The sequence below is a fragment of the Sardina pilchardus genome, chromosome 5 (genome assembly GCF_963854185.1).
Source record: "Sardina pilchardus chromosome 5, fSarPil1.1, whole genome shotgun sequence".
NCBI classification, from domain to species: Eukaryota; Metazoa; Chordata; class Actinopteri; order Clupeiformes; family Clupeidae; genus Sardina; species Sardina pilchardus.
The window spans coordinates 23055131-23080888 of NC_084998.1; the positions used below are offsets into that span (position 1 = coordinate 23055131).

At 44.4% G+C, this 25758-nt stretch overlaps 1 protein-coding gene across 2 annotated transcripts; it reads right to left on the reverse strand.

Moving 5' to 3' along the window:
- pafah1b1b (platelet-activating factor acetylhydrolase 1b, regulatory subunit 1b) lies at positions 1-24549 on the reverse strand. 2 transcript variants are annotated; one of them, XM_062536967.1, is made up of 11 exons: positions 24406-24549; positions 13567-13936; positions 10706-10790; positions 10374-10448; positions 9635-9841; positions 7703-7871; positions 6034-6136; positions 4652-4880; positions 3904-4005; positions 3228-3384; positions 1-2982 (listed from the first exon to the last, which is right to left on the reverse strand). In XM_062536967.1, exons 2-11 carry the CDS (start codon positions 13596-13598, stop codon positions 2909-2911), a joined length of 1233 nt encoding a protein of 410 aa, XP_062392951.1. In that variant the 5' UTR covers positions 13599-13936; positions 24406-24549; the 3' UTR covers positions 1-2908. The 2 variants fall into 2 exon arrangements, with proteins under 2 accessions (XP_062392951.1, XP_062392952.1); XM_062536968.1 differs by lacking the exon at positions 24406-24549 and adding an exon at positions 23943-24048.
- Positions 24550-25758: the final 1209 nt, after the last annotated feature.

Genomic DNA, 25758 nt, shown 5'->3' on the forward strand with positions numbered 1-25758 from the left:
TTTTCATGTATTTACACATCTTTATTATTTTTAATTATGTTGCAAACAATGACATCCAGATATATCGGTACACAATTTTACTGTGTGCATGTGTGTGCCCGTGTCTGAGTAAGTGTAGGTCTGTGTGCATGTGTGTGTGTGTCTGAGTGAGGGAATGTGTGTGCTTGAGTCGGTGTGTCTGTCTGTCTGTGTGTGTATGTGTGTGTGTGTCTGTGTGTGAGAGAGTGTAATGTGAGTGAGTGAGTGAACAGTGAGATCACAAAAGCAGAGTAAAATCCTGTTAAGTCAGACGGCCCTCAGTATACAAGGCAGAGAAAAAGACAGTTGGACATTTTTTGCGCCGGTCTCTGGTCAGCTCCACGGGCTCGCAGGCCTGGGCTGACCAGACCACGCGGTTATCTACGTACACAACGATGGGAATTGGTTACGTCCTTTCAGCTTCTATAGCGTCTTCCTCCTGAAAAGGTGTCGGGGAGGTGATTTTTGCGCCCCCCCCCCCTTCCTCTCCTCTATTCACCTCCTGAACTATACTCCTCCCCATTGATTCCAGCTTCTCATATTTTTTTTTTTTAAATCCCCCACAATCCCCTTGAAAGAAAGGAAGAGCTTTTCCTATAGTCATGTATATAGCTTGCACAAACATACTTACATACAGTACATACATACATACATACATACATACATACATACATACATACATACATACAAAACGGAGCTCTTGAGACGCACAGAGCAGCCTATTACTTATTGCACATATTGATCTACCTGGGAGGGCTTTCTCTCTAGACGTTAGAATTTTGTCAGTTTAGACAAATGCAAAACATACACAAAACACACACACACTCTCTCAGCAACAAACATAGAACCATAAAAAAAAAACAGCAACAAAAACTATAGGACATCACACACACACACACTCCGATCCGAGAGAAGAGCCTGACGAGATAGCTCCTTCAGTGCAACGACACTTGAGCCGTACCACTGAACAGGTCAAAAGCTTTCTTTAGATGGATGATGTACACACACGCGCACACACACACACACACGCACGCACACACACACACACACGCTCACACACGCTCGCTCCAGCGCAGCAGCTGACAGGTTCATGTACAGATACACAGGCAGATGACAAAAGCAGAGAAGCAGCAGAATGGATCGGTTTCGCAGGCGATAATATTCTAGAATGCACCCCAATGCCCCACCCTCCCTCCCCAAAAATCCCCATTCAAGCAAATGGTTCTGTGAAAGTGGTCTTTGTACACGCGGTCACTGTGGTGACCTTTCGAGAACCCCACCCCCCCCTTGTGAACTAGCTTCTGTGCTAGTCTAGAAGGCCTGTGGGCGTTTGAATGAGTGAACAAACTGCTGGGCAGTTGGGTGTGTGTGTGTGTGTGTGTGCGCGCACGTGTGTGTGTGTGTGTGTGTAGGGGTGGGGGTGGGGTGGGGGTCAGGGGGTCAGGAGAGCGGCCCATTCTTGTTAGTGCCCGGACAGACGAACTTCTCAGGCCAATCTACAGTGGCAGAGTAGGTCTCTTTATATCATTGCTAAAGACCCCAACTGCAGCGGTGTCGACGCTTCTTGCCTGTCAACAGTGGGAGGGGTTGCTTGGGCTGCCTCTACCGTAGTGCTAGACACTAGGGGGGGACCTTCTGAGCTTTAGTCTTTAGTGATGAGTGTCCACATACTGGCTTGTGTGTGGAAGGTGGAAGTGCACGTCATGAGGAAGGGAGTGGACTGAGCACTGGTCAGTGTAGCTGTCTACAGAGGAGATCATGGCGGGGAGGGGGGACGGGACATAATTGCATCATATTTTTTTCTTTTTTTTTTTTTCTAAACAAAAATCAACATTTTGGAAAATGTTTAACATATACTGTTTATGCCCACTTAACTGCATATGGTTCTCATCTACTCTTTTTTTAGGGGGAAATGTGGAAAATACTTCCCTGTGGGTTTGAGATCGCCACCAAACTCGTGATCAGGGTCGTCCCCAAGCTCTAGACTAACAGGGAGGTCCATGACATGAAATGACATGACATGACTGATAGACGCTTGGCTAACTGGATTGGGGGGAAATAGCCTTTACATAGAGAAAGGAGTATGCACTGGATGTCAGCCACATTCACCTGCTTGTTAAGGACTCCAGGCTGACCTGAGATTTAAAATACAAACACACAGGGGGGGTGGGGTGGGGGGGATCCATTATACTTCAATGTGAGTTTAAAACAACAGGCTCCTCTGTGCAAAGCCATGGTAACACGAGGGGTAGATTACGTTTAGAGGGGACGAAATGCACTATGTTGTCTTAAAAATCCACCTCTACCTCTCTCCTCCTCCGTCTCTCTCCCTTAGGCACTGACAGTGTACAAACTGCGGCAGCAAGAGATAGATGTGACAGCAGAAAAATGAGAGAAGAGGGGAACAAGGGCAGAAAAGAAAGAAAAAAGAGAAAGAAAAGGGGAAAAAAAGGACAGAAAAGTTCGGTTTAGTAGTGCCCTGTGTTTGAGCTCCCTGGACTGCACTCGCCGCCTCAAGTGTGTGTGTGTCCTTGTCCAGGGTTCAGAGCATCAGCTCCTGTGTGTTTAACTCTACCATACCTCTCTACACAATGGTAATGCAAATTTACAGTGTATAAGTTTTTGGGGTTTTACCATGCAAGAATACTTTTTTTTTTCCTTCTCAAGTGTGTGTGCCATGTGTATAATGTTTTAATAAGCTCAGTTCTACACCCAGAATAATTTACATAGGAGGAAGATAGTTATGCCGACAGCTCGGATAAAGGGGGTGGGGCGGGGGGTGGGGCGGCGGGTTGGGGTGTGGTAACCACGGTGATGAGTGCTTCCTGGAGGATGAGTGACTTGGAAGGGGCGGGCAGATGGGAAAAGGGGAGGAGCCTCGCCGATGGGATCAGCGGCATTCCCAGACTTTGACTGTTTGATCTACGCTTCCGGTCACCACGTAGGGAGACGTCTTATGGAAATCTGTAAGGGAGGGAGGAGAAAAAAACAAAAATAAAACAAACGTAATGGCTAACGTTCATGTTGTGTAAAGACAACAAAAACAAACACAGTTATGTGCCTGATTTTCCACCAAGCTACAAGCCTGGGAAATGAGTCATGGCAGCTGCTGCTGCTGCTGCTGCTGCTGCTGCTGCTGCTGATGCAGGCAGACACACCCTTGAACCAGGGGGATGAGTGTGTTTCCAAGCAACAGGGCGACTACTCACCAAGAGAGGTTACAAAGTGTTCGTGGGCCGTCAGGGTCTTGGTGCAGCGTTTGTTCTTGTAGTCCCAGATGCGCAGGGTCTTGTCGTCGGCGGTGCTCACAATGAATTTGCCACCGGGGTGGAACATGATGCCACGCACCCAGTTATCATGGCCAACCTGAGAGGAGGAGGGAGGGAGGGAGGGAGCAAGGGTGAGTTAAGAGATAAGGGCCAGAGATGTGGACACTGGAGCAAGCACACGTGGAGATACAGCAACACAACTAGAGGGCTAATATAACGACAGCATTTCTTGAAAGGTTAAAGGTGCACTCTTCAATCCCAATGGAAGAGTTGGTTGACATTTGAATTCAATAGCCAATCAAATACAACCCTTCCGTCAGTGCTCTTGAAGCAACATTATTGATTGACTGGAAGTGTATGTCAGTTCGAGTCTTTTTGTTTATTTTCAATTTACACATCCAGGCCAAACATAAGAGTTTTTTTTTTTTTTTTTTTTTTTTAAACATCATGTGTACAAATCAGAGCTTTTTTGGAACACACACTGAACAAACAACTGGAAGACTGTGAGGAGAAATTCACAGAACTTGACCAAATAGTGTATAAGATTAGAGTCATGGCCTACAGCTTTAAGCTGCTCTGCTTTACTCCTTCAGCACGGCTGAGGTGGCCCACTCACCAGCGTCATAAGACACATGCCCGTACTGACATCCCACATCTTGATGGTCTTGTCTCTGGAGCCAGAGAGCAGGAATGGACCAGGCTTGCCACTCTTCTTGTTCTACAACACATCAAACGCTCCGGTTAGTTTGGCAGAAAATCACATCGGTAACACCGTTTTAGAGATCAAAGTTAAAGTCTATTTAGCAACATGAAAGTCCCTAAAGTTAAAGTCTATTAAAGGCTAGTTATAAACTAAATTAAAGATGACTGTTGCATATGGTCTAGGTTCACTAGGTGTAAATAACCATATTCTCACACCTAAATGTAAACACAAACAACTATGTAAACGTCAACACCAACACAGGTTATGTGCACGTACAGTGATTTCCTGTGAATTAACCGCATTGTATATAATAAGCTGCAGGACAGTGTTTTATGCAAGTTAAAAGAAAAAAAAAAAGCAACATGTGAATACCATATTAACTGCCCCGGTCTATTAGTCTCATAGCTGAAGCTTTGTGCAAATTCACATTCTCCGTCATTCTCACATTCTCACTCAGTTATGCCATTTCTCTGTGTGATGTGCACGCACACACACTCACACACGCACACCTCTGAGCCGGTGGCCTCCAGGATGGTGGGGTACACACACGCACACGCCCACACCCACACCCACATCCCCACACCCACACACACGCCCACACACGCCCACACACGCCCACACCCACACCCACATCCACACACCCACACACGCCCACACACACCTCTGAGCCGGTGGCCTCCAGGATGGTGGGGTGTGCGCTCTCGGGCGCCCAGGAGATGCACTCCACCACGTGCTCGTGCTCCCGCAGCTCGGCCTTGCACTCTTTGGAGGCCACCACCCACACGCGCACCGTCTGGTCGTTGGAGCAGCTGGCGAGCAGCGTGCCGTCCTGGTTGGGCCGCACCATGCGCACCCACTCCCTGTGGCCCGTGAACGTCTTCACGCAGTAGCTAGAGGGAGAAAAAATTAAATAAGAGTTGATGCTTGGGTCACAGTGCAGTGAAGGCAGAACATGTTGACATATGAAAACAACAGTGTTGCTTATAGCACTAAGTTAATGACATTCTATACTACTGCTGCTCGATTATGGTAAAAATCATTATCATGATTATTTTTGTTCAATATTGAGATCACGGTTATAAAACATGATCACTGAAAGAAATTACATTTTTAACATTTTGAAATTGAATTTTAAATGTAATCAGTTAACAGTTAAAACAGTTAAAAAAATGATGTAAAAAGATAATGCACATGACAAGAGAAAAGGAGAAAATTTTTCTGAAACTGAACATAGCAAAATAATCATTACATTTCGATTATGTTGTTTTCATAATTGTTGGAGGTCATAATCACGATTAATTGATTTGATTCATTTGATTAATTGCACAGCCCTATTCTATACCCTATCAGGAATGAGCGCATCATATTCATATATGCATTCAGGTCTGCATTAGGTGACAGACCATCATCATCATCAGTGCCTGACTGATTACGATTTGACACCGAAAATACTTTTCACTTGGTAGCACATTTTCCTTTTCATTTCAAAAAGTCTACTTGGCAGTATTGGGTGTGTGTTCTTCCTGGTCTGAGGGCCAAATCTAAAATCTTTAATCAGACATCGCCGCTTCACGTACATCCTGAACAGGCCCCCTCTGGTCCTGGGGAGGGATGAATAGAGTGTATACTGTGCGGGAGCCTGGAGAACCCAGTCTCATGACTGAGCACTCTTCAGACAAAAACAAGCTATGCCCTCTGGTCAAAACAATGCCCCTAGTTCAGCTGGGGTCACAGCGACAGCGAGCAAGCGAGCGATTGGAAGAACCAAGAGGGGGGCGCGGGGGGGGGGGCAACCTCATGAATGTGTAGAGTGTTCACGGCATTCCATTTCAAAGCATAAGATCACAGGGTGCCAAAGGAATGTGCCGTTGTCTTGCTTGGATCTATAACCGAATTGCCACATAATGCTGAATGCACTCCTCTAATCTTATATCTGAGAGATTCATTAAGCAAACCTACTGTTTGTGTAAATATTTAATTAATTTCAGTTTTATTTCAGTAAGCAATCATTAGTAAGAGCAGGTAAAGCTGTTTGATACATACCCAGTGGCTACCTCCCACATCTTCATGGTCTTGTCTCTGGATGCAGAGATTATGTGATCACCGTTGGGCATGATGGCAACTGACGACACGTTGTGGTCATGGCCTGCAAGAGACAGAGTGGCTCATTATCAAAGTGCTGTGTGTGTGTGTGTGTGTGTGTGGTGATCCGATGTGTTTATCATCTAAAACCATTAACAGCTGTTGGAGGTTTGCACAGCCTCAGAGAAACGCTGAATCAGCATGATGAGAATCATCAGCATACCCAGGCGGATTCAGTGGCAAAACCCTCCAGTTTGGGTGACGTATGGAATACACGCATTAGGATACGCGCTCCACCAGAACTCTTGAACTCCACATTAGCACCGTACTCCATAAGTCGAGTCACAGGGACGTCATTTAATGAGCACTGTATTTCACCAAACGCCAGAACAGATGGTTTCTGTGTGACCGAATCGCTGCCTTGCTGTGACGGGTTGGGAAGTTTGGAACAGAGAAGCGGATGGAGTGTGTGTGTGTCTGGGGTGGGAGTGGGCGTGTGTGTGTGTGTGTGTGTGTGTGTGTGTGTGTGTGTGTGTATGGCTGGGGGACACAATGTCACCTAATCGGAGGGGATAATTAAGGGCGGCTGGTCAGAGGCACTAATCCACCCAAACAAGCCGACCCCCCGGGGAGGGAGTCTGATGACCGTGTGGACACACAAGGCCACCAGAGGAGAGAGAGGGGAGAGAGGCCAGGCCAGGCCAGGGGAGGCGAGGGGGGGGGGGGAGGCGAGGCGAGGCCAGGGGATGGGAGTGGAGGGGAGGCCAGGGGATGGGAGGTTCCCTGAGGTCGGGACTGTAGCGCATCAGGCAGACGCCATGGGACAAAAGGAGAAGGGTCTGGCCGACGAAATACGGCCGACACACAAACCTGATTTTCCTGACATTTAACTAAATAATAATAATAATAATAATAATAATAATAATAAAATAATAATAAAAAAGTACACAATATGCACCATTACACACAAATGACAAAACAAACACTGGAGGTTAAATGGCTCAGCCAGTGTGGTGGGACGGCGCTGCCCCTGGGGACCTCAGAGGCAGATTACGTCCTGACCCAAACAGGGTGGTTACATTAATCCCAGCTGGGTTAATCGGAGCAATCAGTAGGGTCCAGATCAACGACATACAGTCAGGGGCCATCTCACGCTCCGTCCCTCAGACAGTAAGTAGAGCCGCAGCCAACTGTTTGTAATGCCACTCAGAAACATAAACATAAACAGCTCCTTAACTTCGCGGTCAGAGTCGTCTTCAAAGATTAAAGACTGGGAGAAGCGTTGCCACGCCTGTTCTACACAGTGCAAGGTTGTGAGGAAAACCTTATCAGAACATAGTGTGTGTTAAAGTGAATGGATCTGTGCTCCATAACAATACGCATTCACTCAACTGCAAGAGAAAATCCCTTACTCCCAAAACTGGTCAAATGTTCTGAACATGAATGTATTTCCTGAACGTTAATGTATGTTCATGTGCGTTCTGAACATTAATGTATTTCCTGAACATACATCAACATTCAGAACACACATGAATGTTATGTTAATGTATGCTCATGTACGTTCTGAACATGAATGTATTTCCTGAACATTATGGTATGTTCGTCGTGAGTGTTCCGAGCGGTGTCTCACCATGCATGGTCCTGATGCACTCGAAGCCCTGGAAGTCCCAGAGCTTGATGGTCATGTCCGCGGAGCACGAGGCCAGCAGCTTGCCCGACTGGTCAAAGGAGATGTCCTGCACAGAGTCCGTGTGGCCCTTCAGGGTGCGCTCAAAGTCTCCCGCCTCATAGTCCCAAACCTGCACAGGTGAACCACACACACACACACACACACACACACACACACACACACACACACACACACACACACACACACACACACACACACACACACACACACACACACACACACACAGACACAGAGAGAGGAAAAGAGACAAAGAAATGGAGAATGTAAATGAAGAGTTTAAAAACAAACACAAACTCTTAGTCATAACGATGTCTAAACACCACGGTGAATCACCAAAGCACTTCACCATCAAGCTAAATGATGGCAGAAAATAAAAGCCATCCCAGACAAGGCCATCATCACATCATTGGCATCAGTCATGACTTTCAAACAATTCACAGGCAATTGAATGACATGGAGAGCCTGCAGGGTAGATGGGAGGGGGACTGGGGGGGGGGGGGGTGGAGCAGAGTCAACAAGCCTGCCATCAACTGAGCGACAGGGTGTTAGATCTGCTAAAAGGTCAGGAGGAGTCCCTCGTGAATTGCTGCTCAGATCAGTGGGAAATGTCAGCAGCTGACTTGTATGAGGGCCAATCATAGGGAGTCACATGGAGACACTTCCAGTAAGGTTTTCCTGCTCATGCCAGAAAGATCCAGTGGTGAAAGGGTGGCTCCTCGCATGTGAAAAGCTACACACACACACACACAAACACACACTCACACACACACACAAAAAGGAGGGGTGGGGTGCTTTGTCTGGATCAATACATGTGCAGTAGGATGAAAAGCCTGAATTGGCAGCACAGATCATTCCGGTTCAAACGCATTTTGAGCCGGTGCTGAAAAGCCATTTTCGCCCCCTTTCTGACGTTGCGAGCAGGTATCATAATACAGCCTGGGTAACAATGGACACCATCATACTACACATACAAATTGACCTACTATGCTTGAAAATTCAAAACCATTTTTGTCTCCTATTCAACACAGAAAGGGCCAGATTGTCACTGGGTTACTACGGTTACTGCGTTCAGGTATGCAGGACGAACGCCTTTTACCGCTTTTAAGTGAGAACCACGGCAACACTGGCTCCTTTCCCCAGACCACCGGCTGGCATGGAGCACACAGAAACTATGGCAACCCATAAACTAGGATCAACATTGACCTTTTTCCTTTACGAAGGGGGGCGTGGAGCGCATTAATGGGAGAAAGCACGGAGAGAAGGAGAGAGGGAGAGGCAAACAGGAGGAGGAGGAGGAGGAGGAGGAGGAGGAGGGAGGGAGGGAGGGGGAGAGAAAGGAGGAGGAGGGGGAGGAGGGGAGGCAGGGAGCTTGGCCTGCATCAAGCTGAAAGCAGTGCCAGGCCTGCGTTGCCCCTGGTGACCACTGCATCACCAGCTCTCCATGGAGACCGAGTGAGTCAGCAGAAAGGAGGACAGCGCATGTCTCCTCCTCATCCTCCTGCAGTACCACGATCCGCTGCTAATTCAGTGGACGAGCCGGGAGGAAAGGATTCACCATACCAGCGTAAAAGTGTGGGACGTAGGAGAACACACATACACTATATAATCTCAGTACATGAGAAAAGAGTCAATCTCACCAATGATGGAGGTCAAAACAAACAAATCATCTGCATGCTTAATACCTTCTCTCTGATGGGGTACGCCTAGATTATAAATCTAGAACGTGCTACAAAGAGCCAATCATCATATAATAGCATAGTCATGACTCAATTCTGACGCACAACTCCATTCAGCTGTCCGATTCTTGAGGGTGTTCTAAATCGCATTTCTGTCACTACCTCACAGCTCATGCAAGCACGCACACACACACACCTTAATAGTGGCATCTTCGGAGGCGGACACCATGACGCTGAAGAGCGGGTGGAATATGACGCGTGTGACGGGGCTCCTGTGGCCGCTCAGGGCGTACTTCTCTGGGGGCCGAGGGATCCACTCTTTGGGGTCCCTCTTCTGGCCGATGGGGCCTCCTAGGGTGATCTCCTCCTTAGCGTCGCTCAGCTTGGACTCCAGTTCCATAACCTGAAACACACACACACACACACACAGGTCTCAGAATCTACAAAGGGCTGTAACTGCATAGTAATATGGTGTGAACCGGTCTACAACAGTCTGCAATCTCATGTGTACCCAACTTTATCTAAAACAAGGGAGCAAATATCGTGTTGCCACTCTGACATTCATTTAAAACAGGCACTAAAGTTGTTATTCCACCATGGTTTAAACACCGTGTCTGGCATGCATGCGTCTTATGTTCACATAAAGGGCTTTATTACATAACATACCATACACGCACACTCAGTAAAAGCTAAACACTCAGAGTATTGTCATATAAATGGAAATGCCAGTGCTAAACATGTTCTAGGCCATTTTCAGGTTTAGAAGAAAATGTTAAGCTGTCTGGCTCTTTACAGAGGCCCAGTGTACAGGGGGATCATTACAAGTAGTAAAGTTGTGCTGATTTCTTAACATGAGTAGTTTCAACTGCATGTACAAGAGTCACAACCTGTGGAGTGCTTTGACCCACTCAAGCGTAGTTCAAAAGACAACATACTTTCTTTTGTAATCTGATGACTGATGTCCACTTCTTTTCCAAAAGGCCTGCATATTTCTTGTCTAATTCCTCATTCTGGAAAGAGAGAGAGAAAGAGAGCAAGAGAGAGAGAGAGGGAGAAAGAAAGAAAGATGAAAGAAAGAAGAAAGAAAATTGGAATCAATATGGAGATGGGGGTAACGGCTTCATCGACATGGAGACCATACTGCTCACTGTATTTGAGAAAGACAATCATGGTTAAGTATTGGTGTGACACCTTACAAAATCCGCTACTATTACCTCATTTTATTGACACTATTAACTTTCACACCAGACGAGAAATCAGCCCTTACCATGTCCATCTCTGCTTCTTTCTTAAAAACGGAGTATGCCTCTTCATGGCCGTTGGACCGGAGGTAATCAGCTATCGCTCGATTTCTGGAAAACACAAATGGAAACCGGGTGAGCTCATCGAGTGCTAATATCCAGCAGTGGTGTAGGGGTGTTGCTTAGCATTCACGTTCACAGAGTGTTCACAAAACACAGGAAGGCATTAATAGTCTAGGTCACTGAACACAGGATGATCCAATTGAACAGCATCATTTTTGGCCTTAAAAAAAAAAAAAAAAAAAAAAGAGCAGACCAACCAATTTCAAAGACCAGCTAAGCTTTCAGGTCCTGAGCAAACACAGACACATGCATTGCAGGTGCAGCGTGACATCTGCGCGATAAAGGTGTCGGTGATTTGGTCAGATAGCCGGAGGGCACGTCTAATGCAGGTCTCTCCCGCTGGTCTGACACTGGAGATCAGAAGGTGTGATGGGGAGGACGTGGGCAGCCAAGCGAGAAATGAAACGCTGAATCACTGCCAATCAAAACGGAGCGTGGAGGGAACACGCGGAGCCGCGAGCACCTCTCTGACGGATGGGGCCTGATGAGATGTATTAAACCACTACAACTGAGGGCAAGAGGAGGACTGAAAAAAAAACATCCCTAGTGTACGTGGTGATCAGTCTATTGGCATGGTGTTGGCATGTTCCGTTCTTCGTGAAGGCATGGTGCTTTCTTTAGAGAGTTCCACCCAAAAATAACCTCAACCAGGCCTCAGGCACCAGCACCGATATCGGTTCAAATGTGATCTGCACCCAACCCTAATTACAAAGTGCTGATAAAACATAAAAGACTTGTGGAGCTGTCCATTCTTGAGGAGACGTACGAGTGCTTGATGAAAACAACACACAACACACAACACACCCTCTCCGCTCATCTTGTCCAGTGATTCAGTGTTACGCAAACACGCCCTGCGTCCCTTCTCCGAGAGATGGTGAATATTTCATGAGCTCATTGCGGAACTAAATTTAGGCCCTGGCCATCAGCAGATGAGAGCGCCACTCTCTTGCTCACCCACCCACCCCACGGCTCTGTGGCTCTGATTTACAGAAGCTCTACGTGGCCGTGGGGAGCAGTTACACTTATGATTACTGAGAGATTTAGCGACGCTGTAAATTAGCACAAGCTGTTGTGGAAACGCTACACATCCATACGTCCTCATCTGGCCTGCGCTAGTGTTCAGCACATTGTACCAGGGGTTATTTCAGGAGAGACACAACATAATGAATAATTAACATGCCTTCAAAAAAAGGCTATATGTTGGCAAGGATAGACTCCAGATAAGTACATCTGAGGCAAGCCCCGGAAAACACAACCGGGATGAGTAACTGATCTGTCTTTAGATTAAAGGCCAACTTAAAACAAACACATTTCACCCAAAAGAAGAGAGCATTTTTGGTACACTGGATGACAACCTCAATTTCTTTGTCAACGATCTCTGTGTCCGGCTCATGAGCCCTTATTTGCAGGAGAAGAACTGCAACAGTGCCATGATGAGGTCAACATTTCTAAATGGTGAACTGTGGCATTGTGTCATTCTGGGGAATGTTCCATGGCACAGTAAAGTTTGAGCACCCTGTCCTGTCCAGTACACTACACTCACCAAGTTGAAATGTACAGCCACCGCTGTTTTGGGCTTTCAAACACTTAGCTTGCTTTTTGTTGTGGTTGCCCTTGCAGAAATGCTAGGTTTCTGGTGAACAGTTGCCGTAAATTTGCGGCAAGGTAATATTTTAACATGCTAATTAGGTTTCTGGCAAGCAGTTGTGGTAAACTTTTGGCAATGTTGCAGCAATGTTATATGCAAATTGTGTTTGTTACCAGAAGTTCACTAGAAGTTTGGCTGGAAGTTTTCCTCTAGCAGCCAATATTGGCAGACTTTGTTTGATGCAAATCTGCCGCAAACATTTAATTTCTCTAAGGGTATTACTCAGTAATACACTATCGCATGCAGGTTGGTTAAGAGTATTTGGATATTTTATCGTGGTAATATGGTGGCAACATGGGGCGACAGCTAAGGTAAGCGAACTGGCTCATTTGTTTTGTGTTTGTGACAGACTGTGCCTAGGTCGATGGTGGTTGGTTAGGGTTTTTTAGGTTTATGGTTCAGTCAACGGGACGGACCAACCTAACCAACCTCGGCCTAGATTGGTTAAGAGTATCTTGGATATTGGATATTTCAATGTTGTATTATGGTGGCAGCATTTAGGGGAGTGTCTCCAGGATGCTGATTTCACGGTTAAGCCTTCATGAGGTGTCGTGGGCCTAACTTAACGAAACATCGGTGAATGAGGGTGCCCACTTGATATACTGCATACTGTATACTGCTGTTAGATGGGCCAGTTGTCTTGTGCTTGTGATCACTAGTTGACAGATTGGTGGTTAGCATGCTTTCTTAGGTCAATTTGGGCAGGGGCTTCTTATTAAAAGTTTTTACCTTGGATTTAGGCACAAGGGATTATAACACCTAAACCCGTGTATTAATGTAATCGTAATGCATCTCCATTAAATCTTTATATCATGATGAATGCAGTATATGCAACACTATATCTGATGAGAACATCAAAATGCTTACAGTAATTTCCCCACATATAGGCCGCATTGTGTATAAGCTACAGGACAGTGTTTTATGCAAGTTAAAAGAAACAAAACCATATTAACTGCCCCCCTGTATTAACCTCATAGCTGAAGAAATGTAGCAAAATCAATGTATAAGCCACGGCTAATAGTAGGGAAATTACAGTAATTTACCATCACAAGCCACTTTGTACCTGTGTGTGTGTGTGTGTGTGTGTGTGTGTGTGTGTGTGTATTGAACACTTACAGCTCGTCACGTTGCCTCTGCGACAGCACCATGGTGGCTGCAGGGTTGGGGTGCTGCCTCTGCTGCAGCCGTTTGTTGCAGGGGTGTGTGTGTGTATCTCTGTGTGTGTGTGTGCACGTGTGTGTCTGCCACTACACGGCACTCTGCTCAGCTCCTCTCCGGAGTGTGCGTGCACGTGTGTGTGTGTGTGTCGGGGGGAGTGTCCCACTCGCTCTCTGGCGTAAAGGCCGAGATGTACAGAAGCCGGCACTGGCAACACACTCCTAGGAGACGGGTGGCTTCTGGAAAGTCCCGAAACGTTGAGACCAGGTGATGCTCGCAGGTGATAGGAGGGGGGGGGCAAGGTTCAACAGCGAGATCTTCCTTTCATCTGGAGAGAAAAGGGCAGAGACAGAAGTTTAGTTTAGTTTTACTTTTACTTTCTGATGATTATGCCTGAGAAGGCAAACATTGCCAAATACACCAAACACTACGAGACTACATATTTCGACCACAGTACTACATGTTTATGCATATTCAATACCTTCACACAGACCAAAACAAACAAGCAACCTCTTAAGCACCCTACGTGCATCTGTTCTAGGCTCAATTTCATTTCCAGGGAAAGGTTTTTATTTTTTATATTTTAGCTTAGGGTACAACAGAAATAAGTGCCTGGCATGTGGAGGCGTGGCATCACGATGGTTGCTTTCCATGGTGATGCCTGTCAATCATCACGATGGACGATGCATCGGCACAACCCTAATCTCTATGTGACATCACTAGGTGTACAAAACGCCATTCCCCACAGAGAAAGCATCTCAGATTACAATGTTTCATATCCACATGAATATTTGAATATTGAGAAGAGTCAACAGAAGACTAATAACAAACTAATAATGGTCGGAATTGTTGTAGGCCAAATCATTGATTTTATTTATTCTTCCTCTTTGTCCTGTCAAATAAAAAAGTAGCACTTCCATATTGCCAACATCCTTGCACCAGTGTACACCCACAACATCCAACAAAGCCTCCAGACTGGTGATACCTGGGGCGACAATAGGCTTAATGTTCTTAGCCCCCAGAGATGGGTGGAGGGGGGCGATCTGGTGAAGGGATTACTAATCCCTATGGCAAAGGGAAGAACCCTTAGCACAAGACCAAATGGCCTATCTATCCCCTCAACTCCCCCCCATACACAAACTAATCCCTTGCATCCTCCCCACACAAACAATACTATGCAGGTGAAATGAAAAGAGAGAGATATTGCGCTGTGCTACTTAACCTGCCATTAGGACTGAATGGTTAAATAAATACATGAATGAATAAAAAAATAAAAAAATAAATAAATGAATGAATAGATAAACTCAACCTCTCCTAGCCAGCTTTTCTCTGGTCCAACCAACATCATTTCCATTTCAATGCGCCCACCCTTGCTGCTTACAGGCCAAGGCACTATACATCTGAGGGCACAAGGTCGCAGGAGCCTCTTGTCAACAGACAAAAGTGAGGTCTATTTTCAGTTGGACTATGACATAATCGCCAAGGCAACGCCAGCTCTGACACTGCAGCGAGAGGGCACAGTTCACTCGCCACCGGGAGTGTGTCAACCATGTGAGAACATTCTGTCACAAACCACCTCACCCTAGCATGGTTAAAGCCAGACTAACATGTTCGCAAATTTAAATTTGCTCTGCGGGCCAGTCTGGGAAGAATCCTATCGACACCCATCTCTGAATATGACATTTTACGACTTCCAGGAGCGTAACCAGAAGTGAAAATAAACGTATACAGGTGCATTACACCACCAGAATTGTTTCTGGAGTGTAGCAAACACATTGTTCTTGTAAACGACGCCATTTGCTTTCTTGTAAACAGAGCTAAATGCAGTTATTTACTAAATTCTAAAGAAATTGAAAAATAATTTAACAACACGTTCCTGGGAGTTTGGTGATTTGGCCTGAATGGGAACGTACCCAGACGTGAAGAACAAATTCAAATTTGCTAACAAGTTTGTCTGGGTTCATCCAGGCTACCTCAACCCTAGTGTCACCAAACCTCTCCATTACTGGCAAACACACTGGCATTTAAACATTTACATGCTTGTTCAAGCTCAGACTCTGGAACATTTCAATCTTTCTACCTTACTGCAGGCCTCCTAACTGACAGGGGACTCTCAAAATTGGTTTTCAAAGAGATTCGCCAGTAAGCGCCAAACTTTGTCTAGGAAAGCAAGTTGAGGCTAGAGACAGAGGAGTCGGTGTCGATTCAAGGTAAGGGTAGGTTCTAGGACTTAAGACTTTGAGCTGTGGCCTCAGTTAATCCTTATCCAAGATAAACCATGCCGACTGGTGACAAGACTAGTCTGCACTGTAGGCTTAGGCTACACACTGAATTTAAAAGTCGATCAGTCCCACGTGTTCCTCAAACGCTTCCCTTTGTCTTTATACAATCCAAAGTGAACGTAAGCTAAAGAACACATGTAAAATCAATCAAGTCACTTCCCATAGAACTAATCTGGCCTTTACAGTATAGGAAACTGCAGAACAATGGCGTATGTATACATGAAGGAGCATTGACAGAGTTCATGGGCTCCATGGGAACTGAACTGTTGCCTTGACCCTGCTGACACCATGGCCTCCAACCTCCCAGGTGACACCACAGGCCAGGTCAATCTGATCAGACTGATTCAGGCTAGTCGGAGGGCCAACCAACCACCAACACCACCACCCCAAACTAACACAGTTTTGAACAACAAGCTAAAGTATGCATCATGCTATACACACTGTTCCACACAGCACACAACTCAACCTCGACCTTACAGTTTAGGCTTGGTTATGGAGTTGATATGGAAAACCCAGCACAAGCCCTGGTGAGGTCGGGCTAAATTTATAACTGCACTACCAAGTCTCCTCATCATGGCACTGTGTCATTTTGTGACATTTGCTAACAGGCCACATTCACACTTGGTAGACAGTATCTGATTTTGGCTATTTCATACTAAGCAGGTGCAAACACACACGGTATTCAAGTGCGACCTCACTGCTGAAGAGCAATGTTCAGTGCATATTTTCCCATTTCAACGACCAAATGTGCTGTTCTTTTTCCAACAATAGGTTACTTATTTATCCAAGGCAAGTCATTTTAATCAGGGATAGCCACGCTATTTGAACCAGGGGGTCAGGATTTGACTGATTAGCGTCGCCGACTAGCAAGGCACTTCCTCGTTGCCATTTTCCAGAAATACATCATGTCCGGTGCCATTTCTCCTCATGCTGATTGGTGGCTGTTCCTCTCTCAGCTCATGCACAAGCTTGGTGTGGGCACGAGCTCTCCTTCTGTACCTTACGTCAATCAGTAACCTGGCACTTAATAGGCTAAGTAAAACGGCACCGGAAACAGGCCCCATGAAATGCCATGTTGAAGCCTGACACTAGCCTAGCATTCCCATTGAAATTAATGGGGGCGGGACTTGTTCACTTTCTCCAGTGATTTGAACGAGATGAACTTTACCTTGTTTTGTTTTGCTTTCAGTTTATTCAAATCCAAGCGTAAATTCATCAATCAAATGTGCAGGCTAACTTCTAACTACGCTTGGTCTACTCATACAAGAAAAATTGCTGGTCTGATCTTTGTTGCGATTCCTCCTTCCAGAATATAGCCATCTGAGCAATGCATATGTCCCTTACACATATCCTCCCTCGTCATAATGTAGCCTATAGGCTATTTAAACCACTTTCCCAACATATGATAGCTTGCAATGGTTAGTCACAATGGATTTCTCAGGTCTTGTGGAGTTATATGATCTCTGCATAATCCTATTCAGATGTGAAGGTAGTGAAAGTAGGCCTACAACAAACTCTGAAAGACAACTGAACAGGTTGTTGTAGGCATTTTTAAGGCATTCAAATTCTAAAACTGGCAAGAAGCTGTGAAGTAAAGGACTCCAGCTCCTCAGCTTCTCCTTCTCAAAATGGACTTGGATAGCAATCTTGATTAACTTCATTCATATTTGAACTACGTCTGTTGCTTGCTGGACATTCAAGCTTTTGTAAAAGTCTAGTAATGACATTTAGGCTATAAGCAAACATACAAACTTCGGACGCATGGATAAACTTCAAGCACTCTCCCTTCTTGGCTCATAAACCGGCCATCGTGACCACATTCCTTGATAACATTGTGTGCAACAAGTGACACTCAAATAGTCCGATACATTCAGTCACACCAACCAAGATGACACACAACAGAGACTGCATGGATGAAGCTTAACCTAGACGGATCTTAAATGTGGATTGAGAATGAATGCAGACGTTTTCCACATCGGTCATGAGAATGGATAAGCGGCAACTGATATGGCAACATGTCCAATATTAATTCCATTGCATGTCATGCCATTATAAAACAATTTCAGCCTTATCAATATCATCCATATAGCCTCATGGTGTGTACAACACCATGAAAATTACACATGAAATATATTTGATAGCCAATATAAAAATGACAGAATCTCCTGTCTGTTCGTTATTCCATCTGCTAGTTTTGATTAAAGGTCAAACATTTTAAGCTTATAGGATGTTAAAGAGGAATAATGCAGGATTGGCGATTTCATCTCTGGTTTCGGTTTTGTTTTTAGTTTTCGCTCGTTTTATGCTTGCATATTTCTCTGCAGAGCTTCCCCGACAGCTTTAGCGTGTATATTTATACATATATAGGCTATATATAAATATATAAATTGCAAGCGTGGTTCTTCTTGTTCCTTTCGCGTCTCTGACTTCCAGATGTAAACAGCAAACGATCGTTTATCAGAAAGTTGCAAGGTTGTAATAGCGGAGAGGGACACTAGGGGCGGGAGGAAATGTGACTGTTTTCGATAAAACTGGTCAGTCAAGCAAAACAACGATTTCTAAGCGATTTTATGACTATGAAAAAGTTGCATAGGGTCTCTTTAAGAAATTATGGATAATTTCAACTCGACTAATGTTACATCCATATCATCCAACCCGGTCATGCAGAGAATCCTAACCTGCCGTTTCACAGCAGTCTGGGAGAAACCGACCACTGCATCTCTGTTGCATCAGCCACATCACCTGTGTGCTTTACGGTTTAGAAGTAGCAGGGGTAGTGGGTACCGGGGTCAAAATGTACTTTTTGAAATGGGAATATCTACCAGCCAGAGACAGATGAACTGGTGAAATCCACCAGCCATTCAATAGGAAATATGTATTTTCTGTCTGAAATCTACCAGCCAACTTCAAAATTTACCAGCATTTGGCTGGCGGCTGGTGCTAATTTTGAGCCCTCGTGGGGTAGTAGGGTAGCAGAGTCTGGGGCACAGGCAGCAGGGTTTTGATCAGTGGGCACTCTGACCTGACCCAAATGCTCCCCCCTTCCTCCCTACCACACACAGACATACTGTACACAGAAACTCTCTATACTTATCAATCACATAGAGGATCCACTGTGGAACAGACAAGCTGGCTGTATCCGCCACATGACCTCAAAGGACATCACTTTGTACTCTATAAGCTTACTGCCGCCATGCATCACTGTAGGACACAAGGCTGCAACACAAGGACGCAGGCTGCACACTACGGTTTCACCAAGTACTCACTCAGGTTCTGATGTATTTGGGACAGAGGCAGCAAAGTGATGTGCGTCCAGGGTTGGGCACTGAAACTCTGTTTTAATATGGAATCGGTGCCGACGCAAATGATGATTGGATGACAACGTGAATTTTGGTGCCACTTAAATTCTCTCTATTTTTTTCTTTCTTCTAAATCTACCAATACACGAGCAAAAGGCTATGAAACAACATCAACGGCCTAGTTCACACAAAAAGCTTGCAAATGCACTAACTGCCATTTATTTGAAATGCTATTAGCAAAGTTGTAATATGAAAACTTCCGCACTAATAATGACATTCATCCTTCATTCACAGGAGGCCCATTCACAATGAATTTGAAGATCATGCAAAAATGTACTTGTAAATATGTAGCATGCAACATGAGTATGAAACTTATCTTACAAACATACCTCTGCACTGATATTCTAGAGCTGTCAAAGAGGCAAGGGACAAGCATATTACCTGGCAGGGCCATGGCAAGCCATTTTAACGTTTAAGTTATTGCAAGTCATCTGCACTGAATAAACTTGAAAGCGGAGGAACGTTTGACATTGCATATGCATCCATGGCAAGCCATTTTTACATGTAACGTTATGGCAAGCCATCTGTAATTAGAATTATGCCTAGATGCAGTGAAACTACAGATACTAATAATAAATTGAATATACAATCAAATTTGGGTAATCAATCGAAGAAACAAGCAAACGATACCCAACCTTATGTGCGTCATAAAGGAGATTCAGAAAACATGACCTAAAATCTCAACATGAGGAAACAAACAACTGGAGGCCAAAGTACCAAATAAAATGTTCATTAGAGTCTTAGGCTACAGGTAAATTCCCACAATGGCATTTCCAATAGAAATAGAAAAATCTAATAGAGGGATCATGATGTACATCATAAAACTCCTCAGATTTAAATTCATTCCAGATGAAATTGAAATCATGGGGACCCAATATGCAACCAAACCATGCCTTACTGACGCACAAAAGGCCTGGAGATGCTAAGCAAATAAAAACACAAGAAATGCTCCCTTTCTGGCAAAACATGGCATGTCCACGGATTTTGGCGGCCATCTGTCATCACACGGCAGGGACTTGGACACAACAAACCAACAACAATGACCACCCACAAAGATCTTCAGGAGGTTTGTGTGTGTGCGAGAGAGATTTCTAAATGGAGTTTTCACAGTTTGGTCACATATGTTGTACCGTGTTCCATGAAATCCAGTCTCAGACTGCTCTGAAGGTCAAACACACCTACCCAACACCTCCAACATGGTGTGGAAATGTACACAGAATCATGGCATCAATGCAAACAGCTAAAAAAGGCAAAACTGTGCTTGATCTGAAGCAAAAGTAGTGAGAGACCATTCTTTTCCCATGTAGGCCTAGATATCTGGCCTATTAGTAATCAATTTGACGACATAAACAGCAAATTATGTATGGAGAGCTGATTAATCCAGAAATGGATGAATAAATGTATACCTAGACCATTAGCACTCACTATCCAGAGTGTTGGAATGGCCCCAAATGTCAGACTTGTTAACATCACATCAAATGAATCACACAAAAGGATAAAAGGACAGGTAACAGATATGAGGTGGACACAAACCCTGAGCAATAGGCCTAGGTCCACTAGTAACACATTGCTTTGAATGCTGCAGCTGCTACCACGATTTTAATAAGTAGAAATAACAGCAATAGAGAAACGGAGAACCTGTGGGGACTTGCTCAGCGAAGGCGTTTTCTCAGCACAGACCAACAGTCCCACATGCAAACATCATGGTCATATAACTCGGAGAAATGAAAACAAGCTCCAGCACATGCACATCACACATGTGATCTACTACACTAGGCTCGAAACACAAGAGATGCAGTCAGCAGGCTTAAGAGTGCCATTCCCTTTGTTCTCCAGTGAATTTCACAATGCTCATTACTCTGAGATGCACTTAACGCATCATAGTCCTGCTGCCTAATCAATTTTTAGCCTTTGCTATGGTGAGGTATCCGATGGGGGTTGGGGTAGGGTGTAGGGGTTGATTGGCAATGTTTCAGCAAGAGGAAGTCTTCTGATGGATGCTGTAATTCCCCAATAAAGGTATATGCTGAAATACATGAACAGACTACCAAACCGAGGTTGAGCCTTAAATAAAGGTATTGATTACCTGTCAGCATACAGACAGGATCGTTCACAAGATATCTGCTCATTTCCACTAAATGGCCAACATGTCATCCGCTAAATTGGTCCGGCTTGCCGTGATGCTCAAGGTATTAGGAAGAGTGAAAGGCAAGGTTGTGGCATCTGATGCTAATGATGACTACACTTTCAACTGGTAAACGGACAACAACATTTTCTCACACCAAAGACAGCCTAATGCACACTGGAAGACTCTGAATGTGGTCTAGCTAGTTGAGTCCATACCATCGGGTATTTGTGGACTGGACAGTAGCCTATATGAATCAAATTCAACACAATAGTAAGACAACGACGTTTTAAACACTTGTTAGCATCACAGAATTTCTCGTCAACTCTGATCAAAGCATAATGAGGTCATATCCTGAGGGCGTTCTCAAAGTCTATGGACATTGACTTCAAGACATCCACTTAGATAACTACACTCTACTACACTCTTTACAAAAGCCTTTTTTCACATCATCCACCTTGGCTACATTATTATGCTATACAGTGAAACTAGGAGATGACCACAAGCACTTAGGTTCGTATGTGGCATATTCTCAAATATGTATCGAATTTTGCTCTGAACAAATCCGTTGAATAAACAACAAATTTTCACTTACAACCCTGCAGCTACTTCCATCGTGTTATTAAGTCTATGAGCATGTGTTTGCAATTCAACATCCCTTGAACATGAGGTTCCTTAATTCAATTAGCCTAGACTTCAATAATTGTGCTTCAATTCGATTAACCCACATCAGCACCTTTCTTCCATCAGTGAACATACACAGAAGCCCACCCACAAGAAAAAAATAAGTTTTCTAATTCTAATTTAGAATAGTCTCACAGATAACCGAGATGAGACACATGTTCTCACTGTAAACACAGGCTTAGGAGACACCAAAACAATGTTGCCCATGGAATAAATTTAGAACATGATGTGTTTGGGTTGAAACCCTTATAGTCTATGGTTAAAACAGCCTGAGGCATTCAGCTGATGGAGAATGAGGCTTCTAAAGCCCACTAGGACAGCAACATGCGTTTCAATCTGTTTCGATCTCGAACAGCCAATGACGGAACCCCTCCCTTACGAGTCTGCCAGGTTCGTCAAAAGTCAAGTTTCTTTTCCATTATTAAAGCTTTTGCCTTCTGACCTAATTTAATGTCTCTCCAGACTCTGATGCTGAACATACTGTGTACAGTCCGTCAATCCATGATCTCAGTCATAGTGTGATAGAGATCAGTTAAGAGACCTGAAGAGCAAAAACTACACCAGCAAAGTTCTTAAAGATGACCAATTAAGATGTACAAAATAGTTCCTAACACCACCAACATGATGGGCAATTATAAATGTGCTTGTTTTTTCATCACTTGGCTTAGACAGTCACAATTTGCCAGAATCTGCTCCAAAATAGCATACCCTCTAGACCACTGTGTGATACAACAACAAAGTGTTTGATGTGATGAACAGCAAAAGCTGGAACCAAACACCACTAGTCAGGTCACAGTATTCTTTCTAGATAGTGTCCCGGTGAAAAAAAATATCCCCCTCTCCAAAAGCTATGATTGGTTAACAAATGGTAGCATAACAATGCAAACAGACAAATTTGGACTACAGTGACTGTGGTGTGATCTGCCACATGACGAAAACTCCACCCAAAAAGCTACTCAATGATTTATCTGTGTGCTAAATGTCTCCGCTAGCCAGCGGTCATGTCTAGCACAAGCCGTTTACAAAAGCGGCATACTAGACAACTGTAAAAGGCTATCTTAATTCTGCCATGAAATTTGGAAAATAATCTGAAAGCCTCACTTAGGCCTCAGACCATCCACGGGGTAATGAACTAAATGAACCGTTAGATCACACTGCACATGCTCTGACTTCGTGCCAAAGATAAATGAAATTACAGCAATGACAACGTAGCACTGGACCAACGAACATCAGTTCGGGCAGGGACGTTCACTTGTCAGATCATGCCAAACTCCCTGAAACGTTTGACCAGGATTAATTTCACACTGTTGGTTTTACTAGTTCTTAGAACATTTGCTAGCACGAGCGCACAATATGCGAGACGGTCTGTCTGGCTAACCGGACTAGCATGTTGTTACTGGATTTCACCTCACATCACATCATTTATTCTGGGAATAAAATCAAATGGAAGACAGGCGACTAGGCGATGCTGGCCTGAGCAACAATTTCTGGCTAAATGACCAATCCTTTGGTACAGCTCCCCCTCGCTTACAGGGGGACATTTGCTACCAAAAGTAATTATACAAGACTAACCATAACATCATGCATGCCAAGTAACATTATCTCTGCTCATCTGGTGTGCTCGGGAGGTGTATCAGTTTTACAGGACAAAATACTGTTGTGGTAACGATAGCTAGCAGGCTACGATGTGGCACTGAATCCTTGATACACGCCCAATTTTAACTGTGATGCTATCGTCCATCACTGAATATGAGCTCGTAGTTCGATATCATACAATTTCATCTGCTGGTTTCTGCACACTAGTACTCTTGATATTTTACCACAGAGCCAGATGACAACAAACAACTTCAAACAACCATGCAAGCCATCTATTAATTGCTTTACCTCTTAACTTGTTTCTCACCATGAAGTTCACGTCTCTGATTCCCATTAGCTAATGTTGCGTAGGCTAGAAATATTTGCCTGTCAGCTAGCTTACCTCGATACTAACCTTAGCTTTCTGGCTACCTAGCTAACTTAGCTAACAAAGTCAAGTGGGCTCAATTGGCAAGGAGTGCCGTTTTGTTTTACAGACAATAATGATAACAGTATAGACACTGTATTTATATACGCCCGAAGCCACAAAAGGACATCCTCATTTACAAATTAAAGGTGAAAATCAGTATGAATCACGATACCTTATAGGGTACAATTCCACCCTTTGCAATGTAGCTAGCCAGCTAGCTAACGGCCTATTCGCCATTTTGAGACAGGCAGGAGGCGCAAATTTTGCAGCCACATCGGCATTTTAAGCACTTCCTATTTCATACCATAACTTCACAATTCAGATGAAAACAAGCAGTCGTACCTTATTTGCAAACCCAGGTGTCATATACTAGTGACCACCAGTAAGTGAACGATAAAATATAAAAGCTTCTTAACAGGACGAGTCACTTCCGACAAACCAATACTCCCCGGCGAGGTCAATGTTGTTTCTCCTCCTATGTTTCTGTACCGCAATCGTACCCGAACGCCGTGCACGCGCACGGACGTCGATTGAAAACTGGGGCGCCTACGTTACGTGCAATAGTTGCAAAACAAGTGATGTGCATATTTCGGTGCATCTGTACAATTTCTTACCAGGCTGTTGCTCGAGTCGATAATGTATGATTCGTAGATTACCAGCACTGTAATAATCTGTCGCATACGGTAACGAATGTCGAAACGTCACTACCTGATCACAATCAATGTTCCATTCAGAGCTAAATGGAATTATTCTACATGACACAAGATATCCAAATGTAAATTATTGTAGCAGGCCTACATCTATGTTGGTTGCAGTATTGCAGTAATTGATGCTAGAATCCACAACAATTAACATCTTATTGATTAAGAATAATAGTAGACCTAGCTGCCATCAGATTAGGCCTAGTAAATATCAATTATAATGCTTTGCTGCTTTGATGCAAAATAAGCATTAAACATCTATTTTTGTTCCATCAGAGTGAAACTGCTTGATATAGGCTAGACTTCAGCCTTTGGCAACACAACAGGTATCTTCTCAAAATAATCCACAAGAGATTTTACAATGGCTTGCACTAAACTGCAGCTGCATTACAAATGATTAATTACCCTACTTTTGCTCCTGCAAGCCCATATGAATGCCACATTCTCTCTCTCTCTCTCTCTCTCTCTCTCTCTGTGTGTGTGTGTGTGTGTGTGTGTGTGTGTGTGTGTGTGTGTGTGCATGTAGTGTCTTTGTCTACACTTGTTAGACCCATATGCTCATGACATTTTAGGTTGCAATTCCATCAATTTTGTGTGATGACATAACATTATAAAAACTGCATAATAAAAGTAGGATATGCATGCATGCAGGCAGCTTGAGAGCAATGTTGACCAAACATTGACCTCCCTCCTCCACACAATCTACACTTACTCTATTCTTTACTCCACTTTCATGCTTGGACTAGTCATACGCGGTATATTATGTGAATGTAGTCAAAGTCCTGTTTCTAAAGACACCATTGTTGATAGCTTTCAGGACACTCCCATGCAAACCATACCTAGACAGACTTAAAACAGCAACCAGAGACCAACGGCACAACGTGGAGAGGTGGAAAGGTCACCAAGTGTGCCTCTCTGTACATGGGACGTCACCAAAAAACATCCCTCTTTGCACCATCTTGTGGTTGATCGAGGTATTGCCGTTTTTTCCCCA